At 36.5% G+C, this 17,418-nt stretch overlaps 1 protein-coding gene across 2 annotated transcripts in view; it reads right to left on the reverse strand.

The window, feature by feature from the left end:
• Positions 1–1,367: 1,367 nt before the first annotated feature.
• The window catches only part of LOC145994626 (receptor expression-enhancing protein 5-like), a 29,560-nt gene continuing 13,509 nt past the window's right edge, over positions 1,368–17,418 (reverse strand). The window contains exons 2-4 of one of the 2 annotated variants that reach the window (XM_083130703.1): positions 8,362–8,594; positions 6,470–6,626; positions 1,368–3,084 (exon numbers count right to left, since the gene is read on the reverse strand). In XM_083130703.1, coding sequence (XP_082986829.1) covers positions 3,041–3,084; positions 6,470–6,626; positions 8,362–8,594 — 434 coding nt within the window. In that variant the 3' untranslated portion in view covers positions 1,368–3,040. Of the gene's footprint in view, positions 3,085–3,891; positions 4,071–6,469; positions 6,627–8,361; positions 8,595–17,418 lie in introns of those variants that run through there. The other variant, XM_083130704.1, reaches the window with a different exon arrangement.

Here is a 17,418-nt window from a genome sequence, read left to right on the forward strand (position 1 = left end):
GTCATTTTTCTATGCTGCAGTTTTTACAACTGAAGTAAAAACAATGACTAAAGTTTCATTGCCAACTCACAAATAAAAAATGCAATAGCAGTGTAAATAAATAAAACTATTGCAATTATAACTAAAGACATGACAGCCACAGGCAGATTTGCAAAATACCTCCTCATTTCTAATTGGTGTGTTTATTTGTAGTATTTTCTTTATCCAAACATGTTCAATCCAGTGAACCCCCCTCCTCCCAACTTTCCTTTTTTGGGGAAAGGAGACTGTAATGAAGGAGACAATGTGCTTGTTTAGGCAATTCCAAGGTAATAAGAACATCAATGGTATTATCAACTTTCAAGCAGGCACATTTGAAAAGACAACAGTGCTTTGAAACCGAGAAATCATGATCACTGGTAGCTCTGCGTGGAGTGACAAACTTGTCACAGATTAACATTATGATTTTCCATCCACACACAATTATATCATAGTTCACATTTAAGAAAAATTAAAATGCAAGTAAGTTGTGAACAATTTTTTTTAGTCATTATAGCATATATAAGCAATGCACGTTAGCAAGAAATTGTGAATGAAAAGTAGTAACCCATTCATGTTATGATTACATTGTTACAAAACAATAGTCTTATTAACCCTGTCCAGTTGGTTACAAAGGGCAACATTGAATCATCTACTTTGTTGATTTGGCATCTGCACTGTTTGCAATACGTTCTAGTGTGGTGTATGGTCACATGGTACGTGCTAGCCAATCAAATTAACAGTAAAAGCAGCAGACAGGAATTTTCTGAACTTGAAAATTGCTCTTTTTGCATACAGTATCTACTTGGTTGACCACAATTCCCTTGCACCAACCCGACACCGTGTCAATAAGTAGAATGAACTAGATGGGGGGCCATTGTTTTGTAGTTAGAATATCCCATAACTTAATATGTAGGCATATAAATGAACAAAAAGGACAACTGAAATTTTGGAGAAATGACATGTTAATATCTACTGGTAGCACATGGTAACGATTGTGTACCAGCCATTCGCAATGGTTAATAGGAATGGACCAATACAAAAATTTTGCTGATAATATAAAATTGCAAATGTTCTTGAACATGAATGGTTCCTTAACTTCCTTAATTAATATACGTAACCAGTTGGCTATAGTGGGTTTTGCTCTGTAAACAACAATGAAATGGCAAAATTTTGCACTTATAGGAACAGTTTATATATGACACTTATAGTAAATATAAAAGCGATATGCCTATAGAGTACCAATCAATATCCCATCCCTATTTTTTTAAAAAAATATTTTCACAAAGCATGAAAATAAAATCCGAAATAAGGAATGAGAAATGTGAAAAATCAAAATGCTGTGGAAATACCTTCTTTAATTTATTAATATAATTGAAAACATACAACAACTTTCCATTACTCTTCTCAGCAGTCTTTTTGGTGCAGTGTATGACACAGTGCTCTAATATCATAAAATTAGGTAAATCACATCAGACAGTTTATTTCACAGGATGAATAGTTGCACAGTAAAGTGACCATGTGTTGTAGAGGAGGCCTGAAGTGCACCCAAAAAAAAATAGCACATCTGCCTCCTTTTAACCATAGTTTGCCAGGTTATGAGTGTATAGGTAAACCAACAGACAAAAGGACCTGAGTTGTATTTGTGCTTGTAGTTATGTTCCAAACAAGAAACACTCATTTTCAATCCTTGTAAATATTAAAGCCACAGAAGATAGTTTTTGTTTACAATATGCACATGTTATTTAAAAGTGAGATCTTTGAAACATTTACCGTACAGATAGTAATGAAACTGAATTCTTATGCAGATATTGGCCACATTCGTCTATCCTTGAAGGCTTTACTTACATATGACGAATTGGATGAAATCTGATATGAAGTCTATAAAGAGTTTTGAATTAACAGATGTTTTTTATGCATTGCAGAATAAAATTTTTCGTATAAGTGACTTAAGCCTTATGTCTTGGAAAAACATTAAAAATATCTTCGTTGTGTCAATACATCCCAAATTAAACATAAATGCCAATGTTTCCATCATGAGTAATTCTAGCACACTATAATTCATTTCGGTTTACAAACCCTATATTCTTCATAAACAATCTCATGCTATTACAGGTGAAAGTTTGATTTATATGAGTAAAAATAGGCAACATTTATATATGTAATAGTCTATTCATGGTACTTTATATAATCTACAGATCACTGACATAATGTCTGAAAAAATTTAATATTCAAGCTCAGCTTACTTGTGTGGCTGAGCTTAACATACATACAAACAAGCCTTATGTCCTTTCCAACAAATACTCTTCCCATTGCAAACAAGTTTTTACCACAGCCCATCATTAGACATAGTCTTGTACATGCAATTACAGAAATGCACACTTATGCACAAAAATTAATGTAATCAATTGTATCGTCATACTTGTGCCACCTGCAATGTCTCTTGCTACAGAAATCACTAATTTTGCTTATCTGGAATGCATAAGTTGAGCATTTCTTGTTCGATATGCAAATTAAGATAAACATGCAAATAAAGAAACTTAACATATATATATATAGGTATGACACTAACATTTTTTAAAAAAATGTTTCTAACAATAACATCTACTAGTAATCACACATGTGAACAATCCAAAAGTTTATCACACACACCCAGGATTTTTATAATGGAACAAACAACCTGGGGAATGTAATTGAAATCACTATCACATACAATTTTTCTATCCTAAAAACAAAGCTATAAATACAGCCACAAAAAGATTACAACTAAAATGAAATACAAAACCTTAATTTCAGTGTGCACATCCAAGCACACAAGAAAAGTGAAGTAGTGTACAGCCAATGTAAATTATCAGAAAATTATCTGTGTGATGCTAGTACATACATAGGCTCTACAGTGGATAATACAAGCAAATTTGACAAAAAATACTGACAATGCATGAAAAAATGTAACATTTCGTTTTCAAGTGTATATCTCATTTTCCTTTTTGCCCTAAATTTGTTCAACATCCCAAACTGCAATTTACTGACCCTTCTTTAAAGTAGCATCAACAGCAACCTCTGCAGCTGCAAGAGAAAAACAAAGTTAGAATTGCATGTTTGGTTTGTTAACCATTAGATTTCACTTTAATTTTTATACAGCCAGCCGTAAATAACCTGTTACAACAATCAAACAAATATGAAAGAAAACTACTTGCATACTGTATAAAACAGATTAGGAAGTAACGAAAACAAAAATTCCAAGTACACAATAAAAGAAGTGCAATTGGCACTCTATTTGCATTGTTTTGTGTGTGGAGAGAGAGAGCGAGAGCGTGCGCTAGCTAGCTTAATAAATAATTTTCTGAAGAGTACTTACTATGCTCAAAAGAGTGAGAATCAGAGCTCAAAATTCAAGTTTTGATGGAACGTGGACCACATGCCATCTCTTCTTCAATAAATTATGTCATACTTGCTTTTTAAATTTATTCGAGCTTTCACCACTTCATGTGGCTTCCTCAAGAGTTAAGGCAAGAATAGCAAAAGTTTAAAAACTTGTACAAAGGAAGTTTGGTTGAAAGAGGTTAAAAATCGTAGGTAAAACACAATCCAGAGTTCCCTGTCACTTGCTTCCTAATTGCTTAATCATCTTCGTTGCCAGCCTAAGATAAAGCAAGTGTCTGGAATTCATTTTCATTGTTAACCTCTGAGGTTTCACACAAGCAGCATATCTTCAGAAACTACACTCAACTTACATTACAAAAATAAACTATTTTCTCACTTTCTTTCTGCCATTTTCTTTATTTAGTTTTCATTCTTACATATCTCAGGTTCACCAGTGGTGTTTTTTTATTCATTTACCTTTCTTTCACTTGTTTATGTCCAACATTCAGGTGCATCACGCTCACAACTTGATTTTGAGAACAATTCATGCATGTACACAAGTTCTTTCCACGTGTTACCCAAGACTTTGAACATGTAATTTTAACCAAGACATCTCAATGGATCAACTAGCATGCAATAAGAACTCTAGTATTCATTAGAGCGTACCACATCTTCTGTTTCTTGCAATACTGGAAAGATTTACGAAATACAGATACCATTGAAGCAAGCAATGGAAAACTATGTTGAAACCTCTTAGTCAACTTGCACTTACAGTTATTGAAATAAAAACTCTCTCCCAGAGGAGACATTTTGTTATCAACACCTTGGTAATATTTTTTATTCCTATCTTATGGCAACATTCTTTTCAAGATGTAACTAATTCAAAAATCAATAGAATGAACTTTCTTTAGAGAAATAAGCAGAAGGGATGGCAGGCCAGAATTGCAATGTTCAAAAACACCTACAAATATGATTGAAAGTAGTATCTTTGAAACAATGATCATGGCGGTGCGACTGGTTTAAAATAACACAAATTAATTAAAGAAAGGAAAAAAGGCAAGATGAAATCGGCCGATCCTTCTGCCTCAGGATCGGAGAAAAGTTGCACTGTTGCCAAACTGATGCTCGCTAAATGCTGCTTTCCCTATAGTTTCAGTACAATGCAAGTGTGTGACCGAGGTGTCTTTCTTCGCCCTTCTCTCTCCACAAAAATGAGAGTGTACAATTGACAACAGGACTATCACCATTCCCTTTTTACCCATGGATTTACAGAATCCTTCCTAGTAGATGGGGACGAAAAAAAAGGGGGTGGGCTTGTTTGTGAAAAGTTTTAGTTTCTTCTTGTCTGCCATGTTGGCAATGAAAAAATTAAGAAGGGTTTGCCAACCTCTTGTTATCCGTTATCTTTTCTATGGGCGATATTTTACTCCCTGATGGAAAAATATTCTTGTCAAAACAATTATTGGGGGGGTTTGAAGTTTCGACACTTATTTTTCTGTGGGGCAGAGAATGCCTTTTTTTAAAATGTAGATTATGTGACGTGTGTTGTAGAGTGACTGGGCCAGGAAAAAGGAGTATAAACAAGAAGGATGCAGCAATATTTTCTGGGGCAGTCAAATTTTGTACACATCTAAATATGATACAAATACATATTTGGGCCTAAATAGCACATATTTATCTACATTTTTTCGTATTTGCTGGAGGGGCGGACAGGTAAACTCAAGGAGAGAATTTACCCTCCTCATCGTCCATATGGTAATCATTACTGGTTTTGTAATTACTAAAAAGTGTCATGATTTTCTTGGGCATGTAGAAGAGAGCCTCTTACACGAGACATCTGAACCAATAACGTAAGGGCAAAAAGTGATTGTCCCTTCTCCTTTCCGTTGACATCTAAAATTAAGCAGTCACTCCTGGATAGGTACATTGAACAAACATAGCATGCTACAAGAAAAAAACAAAAAAGGCCCCCAACCTTTCCCCATGTGAACTTATTAATCTGGTGTCCACGGCTAATGCAATAATTGTATACTTCTCTTTTTGTTAATGCCCATATCTCCATAGCATTGACAGCATGAAGCAGTGATCCTTTTTTTCAGTCATAAATGTCTGGGGGCTGTTGCCAGCACCAGTGTTTGCCTCCTTGCTCCAAAGCAATGACATCCATCGTAAAGGACGAAAACGGCATTGTTTTGAATTTGCACTCACAAGGCCATTTTGCTTTGATGTTTACAAAATATGGGGAGGAGTTAAAGACAAGCTTTTTTTTCCCCTGCCTTCCGATAAACAAAACCGAACTCTATCTGACAACTAACACAAGAATAAACATCTTGAACACACAGAGCAGTGCAGAAAGGAAATGCACACAATGCTAAGTGTAATATTATAGTTGCTTTTCTTCAGAACCATTCACATGCTGAAAATAAATTACACCATGTTCAATGTAGGAATGGATGCTGATACCAATGAAAAACACATTATTTACGGGGAAACTATTAGTTGAAGGGGAGTTTGCCCTCTGCAAGACTGCTAAATCCAACAATAAATCATCTATTAATGTGAGTGTAAATAACAATCCCCCCTATTGTGACGTCCAAAGATGTGCAAGTTTGACAGCTTGTTTTGAGTTCATTTTATGCTGTTTGGCTAATTGGGACTGGATACATATGCAATTTAAAGTGGGATATGAACCATTCTACAGGTCTTCACTGTGAACTGAATCCAGGCCACTTTGATTACAGTATATAAAAATAATAGTCGCTTGATGTCCAGCTATAAATGATCACTTGCCCCCTTTACTAAAGATGTCCAAAACTAGCAACTAATTACCAATTTACAGATTAAACAAGTGATCCCACACAATCTGATGTATAAATTGAACATAATACGCAGCAGTTTGAAGCAGTATTCCACCACCCCAGTCTCATTTATCTGCCACTGATTTTCATAGTATGTCTTGCTTTTTTCTTAGGAATTCATAACCTTACTTCTTTCCCGTTGTTAAATTATATCTAACATGTTATACTCCCTCAAAAGTTGATTCTGTAGTTGTTTCTTAAACGTTTCTCAATATACATACACAACTTACCGTTATGGGCCAGGTCTTGGAGCCTTTGGGTTGCAGAAGCAAATGCACTGTCCAGCTCAGCTTCATGTTTCAAGAAGATTGGACGAACTACACGCTTATACAAAATAGAAGATCCATTCAGAGGTAGTGGCAAAAAGCACCAGAGCAGGAACGTACACTGAAAAAATTAGATGAAAAATTTGTATACACTTAGAACAGTTTTGGAAAGTGAAAATAACCTACGTAGAGAGTAATATGAAGCAACATATCCCAGAGAGATGTGAGTAGAAGTGTTATATATTGATGGCTGCCATTTATAGTTTCACATGTTTTGATCTTGGATGTCACAAAAGTGTCAAAATATCTCATTCACAAATCCACTTATTTCCAAAGAACACTGAACAATTCACATGCATTTTTCATATTGACATTTCCACCTGAACGTATTCATTTTTTGTCCTGCCACAATATGTCTCTATGAATAATTAAAAGCAATTCAGTAAGTTGTAACTAACTAGTTAAAAAAATAATTCAATATCTGATTAAAAAGACAAAAGCAAGTCGTACACAGTATTTAATTTTGTATTCAACCAAGGATGGATCTAATTGAAACTTTCCATTTGTGTCGCCCCTGTCGAATCTAGACATGTTTTCATTTGCAAATAGGGAGTTCAACATTTGTGAGTGCATAAATTATCTGTGACTTGCACAAGATTAGCATGTTCGAATTAATCTTAATTTCTTAAAAACAACAAAATTAATAATTATGTAAATGCTTTTGACATTGAAAAAATATATTAGAAAGGTACGTTATTTACAACTTTGACTATTTTATGTAAATATTGTAAAAATCTAAACTGCATGATGTAGTTATGTAAATCCATAGATATGTGTAAATATCAACCAAGTTTCCTTGGCATTTTGTAAACAACCATTTAGTATAAAAAGGAACCCAATTTCTGTATATTTCGGCTACCTTACCCTTACCCGATTAAGTCTACCTTGTAGGGAGAACTGCCCGGTCCTTTGTGGACGCAGCAATTTGCTTGGGTTAGTTTCTCATAAACCTGCTGCTTCAGCTCTAGTGTCTTGCGATACCAAAAGCAATCGTGAATAATCTTGGAAGGGTTACCCGTTTCAGATTTACCATCAAATCTGCATCAGTTAACTTAAATCCAAGATTGCCAGTGGATAAGTGTTATTGTATATTGTGCATTAACGGAAATAAACCAGACTTTATTGGAAGAAAGTTCCATACCTTTTCATTCTTAATTTAAGAAAAAGGTATACAATCCGACACCAATGACCAAGTCAGGGCCTCCAATTTAGTTACCCTAATAAGCTAACTGAGAAGTCCGATCCAAGGTAACTTAGTAACCAGGCCCTACAAGACCAGTGTAGGTGCATGTCAACTTCCAGCATATGTTTTGCGCCCTCAGTTGAGGAAGGCAGGCAGCAGAGAGAGAGAGCAAAGGATAATGTTGACACAAACAAAAAAAATAACATAGGCAGTAGTGAAAAATGTAGAATATAATTATCACTTCCTCAATCAATATACAGTGTATTTTGAAAGTCATGCAGGATTCTAAAAAGCTATAACTTTAAAGTAATATGTTTTATTACAACGAAATATTGTTGAAAATTTAAAATTCTGTTCTGCTCACACTGATGAATGATGTATGTGTACAGGTGATCACATGATTTTAAAACCCACTACATTTTGTGTCCTGAGTGAATTTGTGTGTAAAAGGAATACTGCAACTAAATAGTTACAATCTAACTTCAAAGCACGTAAAACATTTTGTAATATTAAGATAAAATGTGAAGCAATACTATCAACTAAATGAGCACATACATTCCTACATTACAGCCACTAAAGATGAACAGAAATTAAATTGATTAAAATTTTTTACCTTAGCAAGCCAGTAGAATGGGAACCAACTCAAAAATAGATCAGAGAAATATTCACAAAGTGAGAACAATGCAAATACTATCCAATAAGTCAGCCATTTGGTGTCATCTTCCCTATTTGCACTTTCAACTGCTTTTATTGAGGCATATGCAGGATATACAAAACCAATCACATTGCAAACCAATTGTGCTCCAAAACCAAAAACCATATAAAGTGCTAAGAATGCCACAACACCTGTAAAGAAAACAAAAGCTCCATAAGCAATAGTTCTAATATATAACCGTTAATAGCCGATAATTTAGCGTGTAGGAAGAGCAGTGTTGGTCTAGTCGGTAGGGTGCCTGACTGCCATGTGGGAGACCCAGGTTCGATTCATGAGGTGAGTGATCTGGTTGGAATTTTTCCATCTCACCAAGCCTCAAATCAATGGGTATCTGGGACAACACTAGAGGGTAAAGGTGGTTGGAGCATGGTGCCAAGATTGAGAATGTGTAGGTCCCTACCTCCACATCCCCTAAATGTGCCTTCATGGAAGGGTGATATATACACAGGGAACTTTACCTTAGTGTGCAGGGTCAGAATTTTTTTAAAAATTAATATTCTTTATGATATTGTGTCAATTGTACCAGCCGATCTCTGTGGCAAGAGTGGCTTAGATGTCAGGGGTTTCAGGTACAAATCCCAGCCTGAGCATGGGTGTTCTTTGTGAGTGCCCCTACATCAATTTCATCATATCATCACTCATCCTCATCATCGCAATTAGCCAAAAGTAGCGGTAAAGGGAAGTATAATAAACCCAAAAGAATCAGTTTTTCGACAATTTTAACAACTGCTGTTTATCAATTAGCAATAATTTTTGGGAACATATTTATTACAGAACCAATACTACTTCTAAAACTTAGTGTGAATTCAAAATAAGTATAATCAATTATGTGTGCTCTAATACTTGTAATAAAAAACTGAAGCAGAACTACAATTTTTCCTGTACTAACACCACGGTAAATATTTCATGTGCAATGGAACTAAATATTAAAAAAAAAAAAAAAAAAAATCGCATACAATATTCATGCACACATTACCTATACATTACACACACACACACATTTTTTGTACAGCACATAACGTCGTTCGGAAAGTAAGTTCCATCATGCAATAAAATGAAAAATATAAATAGTAATATCGCGACCTTTATAGGGATGAGAATATGTACATGGTACAACATTCACACATAATCGCCATAAGAATTCAAGCACGCATCATAGAGAGATACCAAGTTCGTTATACCCCTATCATAGAACGTTTCCGCCTGAATGGAGAACCATTGGGAAACTGCACGTTTCAGTTCTTTGTCAGTACCATTCCAGCAAGGAATGCCTTAAGGTGGAGGAACAAATGAAAATCAGATGGGGCAAGATCAGGACTGTAAGGGGGGTGTGGTAGTTTTTCCCAATGGAAGGTCGTCAGGAGTTCCTGAGTTGCATTTGCCACATGCGGATGAGCATTGTTGTGGAGGAGAATGACACCCCGACTGAATATGCCACGTCGTTTGTTTTGGATTGCACGACGCAGGTTTTGAAGTGTCACACAATAGGTTTCGGCATTGATGTGCTGTCCATGCTCCATAAATTCCACAAGCAATACTCCATGCCTATCCCAAAACACAGTGCACATGATTTATTTGTTCGTAAGCTTTGGTTTTGGTTGCGTTTTCCGCGGTGACGCAGAGTGCCTCCACTCCATGGTGTTTTGTTTCTGTTCTGGGGTTTCATGCAAAACCCATGTCTCGTCTCCAGTCACAATCCGATCCAACAACTCTTCCCCCTCCTCACTATACCGTTTCAAAAACTCTAATGCACTTCCCATTCTTTCCTTTTTGGCATTTTCGGAGAGCTGGTGAGGGACCCAACGGTTACACAATTTGCGAAATTTCAAATTCACTGTCAATTTCATACAGCACAGTTCTGGAGATTTGTGGAAACTCTAATGACAGCTCAGACAAAGTGAATCGTCTGTTCTCCCTAATCTGCTCTTCCACTAAACGAACCAAATTGGGATTCACATCAGATGGTCGACCACTTCGTTCTGCATCATGAACACTAACCCGTCCACCACGAAACTGTCTCACCCATCTTCTTACCATTGAAGCACTCATTATTCCTTCTCCATACACCTCACAAATCTGATGGTGGATCTCCGCAGCTGGAACATTACGTGCATCCAGAAAATGGATCGCACCTCACACATGGCGGGAGTTTGGATTGTCTGAAACATAACAACAACGCACTACGATCCTGACCAACCTGCCTCAGACTGACGTCTGCACTTCATCAAGGTTGTGGCTACACAAGGTGCATGCGCATTCACACTGCCCCGCTTGCAGCCAGAGACCTGCACAAGACCCGGAGAAAACCCGTCTGCGAGGAGGCGTGCCTACAATAATATGCAACACGCACATCAAGCCCAGGTGTTCGACATCGCGCAAGCGAGCTTCACGTCACAGTGTTGCACAGGCTTCGATGCCTGCCAGGCTTTTCTATTACCCGGGTCTTAAGAAGACCCGTGAGACTCGATGTAGTTCTTGCAGGTAGACGGCGAGCACTACTGTCAGTGTTGCCAGCGGCCATTATATTTCACTACGCATGGAAATATTTGAATTTCTGCTAGGCGCAGGTGCCTTGAGGTTGTAGAATCATTGGCGTAGCAAGGGGTGAGCGAAGTGGGCGACCACCCTGGGCCTCGCGCATATAGGGGCCTCGCGTCCTATGAGGTTGATACGAAAAACGTAATAAATGGAAGTGAGAAAGATAGAAAAGGCTATTTTTTGTGGGCAATAAAATTAAGACCTTTTTAACTGGCTTTATATTCTAGTTTAACGTTATAATTTGAATGAATACGTCAAATCAGAGGCGGGCGGGAGCTCTAAGCCTAAGGGGCCCCGAAAAAGTCAAAATAATTCTCATTTCTCATGTGAAACATCAACGCAAAAATTGCTTGGACAATTTTATCCATTTTTCTTCTGTGTCGTGACCTTGCATAGCCTACCCGATTTTAATATGTTAACGGTAAAGCACCTCAAACTGCCACGGAGCAAAGTATGGGGCATTTAAATGCTTCTGGTGTTTTAAACTGAAGAAGGGTATGGATAATATTAGCAGTTCTTCCTTCGTTCCTACAACTTCAGACGCAGCTATTGCCCTCTGTAACGGGCACGAAGATGATTTATCTTCCGAATTTCCTGATCAAGTTCTATGTTTCAGGAATGTGAAATCTGAAATCAAGTGCTTTAGGAAAGTTTCTTCTCCTTGATAGCTCTACACTAACTTCCAGTGTTCTCTGTATCCTGTACTGCCTTCTGTTTGGGGGAAGGGATAAGTAAGTATTTGTATTTTCTTCTTTTGAATACATAAATGTCAAAGAAAGATATGTTGTAATATGTGAAAATTCAGAGTTAGAGCATCGATTTGTATAGTTATTAATGTAAGTGCAGCCACAACCAGCCATTCTAAGTAATTACGTAAATTTCCTGGAAGAAGCTGACTGTACTTGAGGGTCCCAAGTTTATTTCTTGCGGACGCGTACTTTACGATTTTGTTACGCCACTGCGTCAAATATTTAATATTACAAGAACATTAAGACGTAACAACAAAATGAGATTCACAGTTATTATTATCATCTAAGTCCTAAAATTCAAAGTTAACTGGTACAATTTATGTGCAACAAAGTCAAAATTGCTAATTAAAAAAAAGTCAAAATTGCTAATTTAAAAAAAAAGTCAAATTAGCTGTATCAGTTGATTACACCAAACATTTCACATTTATTGTGCAAATGACTATCGTTTTAAGATTTGCTGATGTTGAAACCGATTGTGTAGAAGAGCTTGTAGGTAGATACATTGGGCCCCTAGACAGGATTGTGATTTAGCGCACTCCCTTCCCCCCGCTCTATCAAGCACTGACATTTTATGTGCATCCTTCCATATTTTCTACTTAAGCCATGGTTTGTGACATTTACATTCTACAAACTTCGAAATGAGGAAACAAAGAACGACTCATTAAATAATATATAGGTTATATTTCAAGATTCTTACTTTGTATTTCTGATTTTTTTTAAAAAAAGTTTAGCACACTTAAGGATATTTCAGTTATCTTACTGCCTAAAGAACATCTTAAAAAACGTACTATTACTACTACTTAGGTTAATGAAAATTCCAGCAGCATGTTACTATAGCTCTGCCAAGTGTAAATTTCTCTGTCGCGTACTATTAAATATAATTTTCGTCAGAAATTAATTATTATTGTAGGCTATTATATAAATATGATAATTTGCTGACGTTTCCTTGATGACTGTGTATCGATTTACATTGATATTTCAAACTTAAAGAATGATGGGGCCTTGCATTCAAATCTCGCCCAGGACCTCGCGATATGTTGCTAAGCCACTGCACCTAAGATTTTGTAACTTCTCAAATTAGTGTCATTATTATGTCAAACCAACTACCACATATTTTCTAAATTTGTTTCGATGGTCTTGAAATGGGTTTGTGTGTCTTGTTCATTTTATGTCACGTTTCTGGTCTTGAAATCGTAAATCTTCTGTCGGTTTCATTTTTACGTTGTTTGTTTGTTGAAATGTGTAAATAGCATTGCCTGTTATTTGCACCCGTGTGAAAATACAAGCTAACAATTATATTTTGTATCGTATTACTATCAATGCTGTCTGAGAACAAGATAACTAGCAACAACACTAGCGAACGACGATTTGTTGAAAGAGATGACAATATTCAAAAACCTTTTATAATGCAAATTCTGATTTCATGTTCCATTTTATGGACCATCGTGCCTTAGTGTTCAAAGGGGGGGGGGGGATCTTGAGAAACTAATTCGGATATTGAATTGTCAAAATTACACCAGAGAGAAAATCTGTTTGATTGATTGATTCATTTATTTGGTCAATTTATGCACAATAAGGCTAATCGGGACTGGACCTATAGTTTAAAGTGGGATCTGAACCATCATGTGCTTCCACCGGGTATCGAACCTGGTACCCTATGATTACAAGGCGACGACACTACCACTGCGTCATAGGGGAGCACCCCCAAAAAAGTATAATGTAGAACAACCACCAGTCACACAAAGTTCCAAAGTATTTACGATGGCACTTTTTGCGAAACTTGGTTCGTACTCCTGTACAGGTGTCAGCAGTGGCAGCAATTAGGGGCGGGGCCGAGAGAGTGCAGTTGCCCCCCCCCCACTTTTTGCTACTTTTGCACCAGGCTAACCTCATGTACCAAGGGAAATTAAATTATCCTAGCCCCCCCCCCCCACTTTTTGCTACTTTTGCACCACGCTAACCTCATGTACCAAGGGAAATTAAATTATCCTTGCCCCCCCACCCCGGCGTGAGCGATACAAATGTTTTCCAGCAAGGAATAAATGTCTGCAATTTCAAATTGATAAAAGTGATGAACATTTTAAGTGCTCCTAGAACAGTTTAGAATCTAAAAGTTGGCAACGGTGACTGCGTGACTCATGTATCTGGAGACGGTGCAAAACCGGAATGAGCGTTCGCTGAAGACAAGCAAGCTTCGTCTTGCAAGGCCTTCCAGTTACCCGTGGGCTTTCGATGCTTGACGGGTCAAAAACCAGGTATATAGTTTTACTCGCCCGCCCGACCAACCAGGCGGGCCTAGTAAGCGATTCTGGCCGTTGTGCAGCCCTCTGCTTGCAGCGCCATGGTATTCATCAGTGGAACTTACTTTACGAACGACGTAATACAATACTTAATTTTGACACCCAATTGCAATTTTGCCTCAACACATATATATCCACATATTTCCACTACTAAATTCAAATCAACGTTTTCTGTTCGTAATATAATATTGTTATTACCTGACCTTTACTTACTATTATTATACTACTTATTTAAGTCATTCTTAGTAGCCACTTCTGTATTTATGTTCATATTTTGATGGGTAATTTTTACATCTATGTATTACACAACAATTCTACAGGTAACATCTTTAAGAATATACAAAATAGTGCAATAGAATATAATTTTTGCATGATCAAAAGAAAATCATATTTGGTACACTATTTGAACATTGCTACTATTCTCTTACTTGGATATAGAAAAAGAATAGGTGAATCAACACAACCTGAGAGAAAAAAAAAAATCTGACTGCATCATATTGCCTTACTTAATGACTACCCAGAACAAAATTAATAAAACATAATTTGCAAAAAAATCCCATGTGGTTAATGTCCATTAGAAGAGACAAGGCTTAATGCCATACCAAAATAAGTGTCTCACTCACAGGTGTTATTTTAATAGAGCACATGGACCACAGAAATGTATAGAGGACATTGAAACAAACAACTTCTCTCAGTAACGTTTTTACCGTTGGTGCGTAGTTTCGGTGCTGGTTGTTCAAAAAAAGCCCATTTTGCCGTCTCTGTGCTGGCAACCCAACATTGTGAGGAATGTATCCAGTAGACCAACAGAACCAACAATACGAAAAATATTAGAAAAACAACGTATTCAAAAATAAGTGGTAGTATCAGATTTTGTCTCTCAGCCTACATGTTAAATATTTGCAAATCTCTTTGCAAGGTTGATATCTACAGATTAGTCATTCCACTTGTCCTGATACATGCATTGTGGTATTAGGGTGCTGATAAGGGAAGCATCCAAGGTTCACATTGTTACGTAATGGCTAAAACATGTACAACCACAGTAACAACCTAATGATGAATCAGCAGCGAATATTCTGCAACGTTCACAGTTGCCAACCATTACATGCTGCATAGATGTTCAGGATCTAACAAGAATGTTACAGTCGACGGAGAGTTTCTTTTACTATTACTTATATCCCTGTATTTTTATCCAATCTTGCCCTTTCTTAATGGCATAGTGGTAACGCCGTTGCCTTGTAATCAAGGGGTCCTGGGTTAGATACCCAGTGGAGGCACATTGCACAGTGGTTCACATCCCAGTTTAAACTGTAGGTCCAGTTCCGATTAACCTGTCTGTGCATAAAGTGACTTTAAACAACAAGTCAATCCAATTGTCCCTTGCTGCATAATGCCCTAAATATTATATTACAGTTATGTATAACTTACCTTTGAAATTTTGAGTTTTCATTTTTTATTTGTTCACCTGTTCACTGTGTCGCAGACAACCAGAATCAGAAAGGCAAGTGGATAGACTAAACCATATATGTCAACTTGGCGACCAAGATTTGGAAATATTTGACATGTAGACTGAAAGACAAAATCCGATATTACCACTTCCTTTTGAATACATTGTTTTTCTACCATTTTTCGCATCATTGGTTCACTTCCTGTTGGTCTATTGGACACATCCCATGCTTCGTTTTACAGCACATAATGTTGTTTTCACAAGATTTGTGTGTTCCTTGCAACACTGTTTCACCAATGGATAAGACAACACAGATGCGATGTTGGGTTGCCAACATACAGGTGACATGAATGTAGTGCCGAAATGATGCACCAACGATAAAAATTACTGAGAAAAGTCGTTTGTTCGGATGTCCTATATACATTTCTGTGGATAGTGTGGCTTGTCCAAGGCTGAAATGTTTGTGTACGTAAATTTTGTAATCACATGCAGCCAAGGCTTTCCCGATGACACAGTGGTAACGTTGTAGTCTCGTCATCAAGGGGTTCCAGGTTCAATTTTCAGTAGAGGCACATTGCACAGTGGTTCACATCCACTTTAAACTGAAGGTCCAGTCCCGATTAGCCTATCTGTGCATAAAGTGGAATTAAAATAATTCGAACACACACAGCCAAACAAGAATGACGCTTCATGATCATCAAGTTTAAATGACATGAAGCTATGTATATATCAAATTTGTTCTAAAATCATATTTATTGTGTGAAATAACAAGTATCCTCTTCTATACTTTTATGATGAACAAAATTGGTAGTAAGCCACTCACTACTATCAATCATAGTTTTTGTTCAATTGGTTTAGCATTCCAAACTTTAGCATGTTTTTCATAAAGTGAAGTAATGTTTCTGTGGAAATAACTAATTATTGATTATTAGCAACAATGTCTCCCTACAGATTATTCAGGGTGGCCACTTTAGGACCATGTTGAATATTCAAGTATAATTCCTGGTTTTTAAGGCGAACTTTTAACAAATTCAAGGGTAAAAGCAGATTTTTCCTCCATTTCAACCTTATGTATTACTGTCTACCCCCCCCCCCACACACACACACAAATATATTAACAATATAAAGGATCTGTGTGATTCAAATGTACTGAAAAAATCTAATTCTATTCAATTAAGCAGTATCGTATATTTAAATATTTAATTTAAGGTGTGGAGTTTTCACTTGCCATTTCACATATTTAGACTTGAAATACATCTTCAAACACAAGTCACAAATGTTATGGAATATAATAATCTACGAAAAATTGTTAATTGTATAGGAATTTCAAATATAACTAATCAATTTGAAGATATTATATATCTTGCAATAACCTTCCATCTGTCTGACTGATTGTTCTGCAAAGGCCACTAACAAAGTAAACGGACTGAGATAATTCATTTTCCATGCAACTTTATTTTTCTTCCTCGACGAAAAGGCCTCAGGGCATTTATAAATATGTATAAATTCAAATAGCGTTTGGATTAACAAAAGTTGCAATTTTTCATGTCTACGGAGAAAAAATCATGCATAATTCCCGGAGCCAATAACACACCTAATTTGCATAATTTCCAGAATTCAAGGAATTCCCGGTGAGTAGCTACCCTGTTATTGCATTGTTTATTCAACAAACATTCATACAAAATCTGCTCCTGTGGATAACTGAAAGTAAAAGTATTCTATTGCCAGGTTTAATATAACTGTATTGAAGCAGACTTAAAAATACCTTCTCTCTTAGAAACAAAATGATTTCCAGTTGCTTGCAAAATGTGTTAAAGGAAGGCTCCATAGGACCCATAATGGTGCATCTATTCCTGATATGCTTTTTTAAAAAATGAACTGTGGATAATGGTTCTAATTTGTATGTAATGATTTTCACAAT

Source organism: Lepisma saccharinum, chromosome 11 (genome assembly GCF_977018435.1).
Source record: "Lepisma saccharinum chromosome 11, izLepSacc3.1, whole genome shotgun sequence".
Taxonomy (NCBI): Eukaryota; Metazoa; Arthropoda; class Insecta; order Zygentoma; family Lepismatidae; genus Lepisma; species Lepisma saccharinum.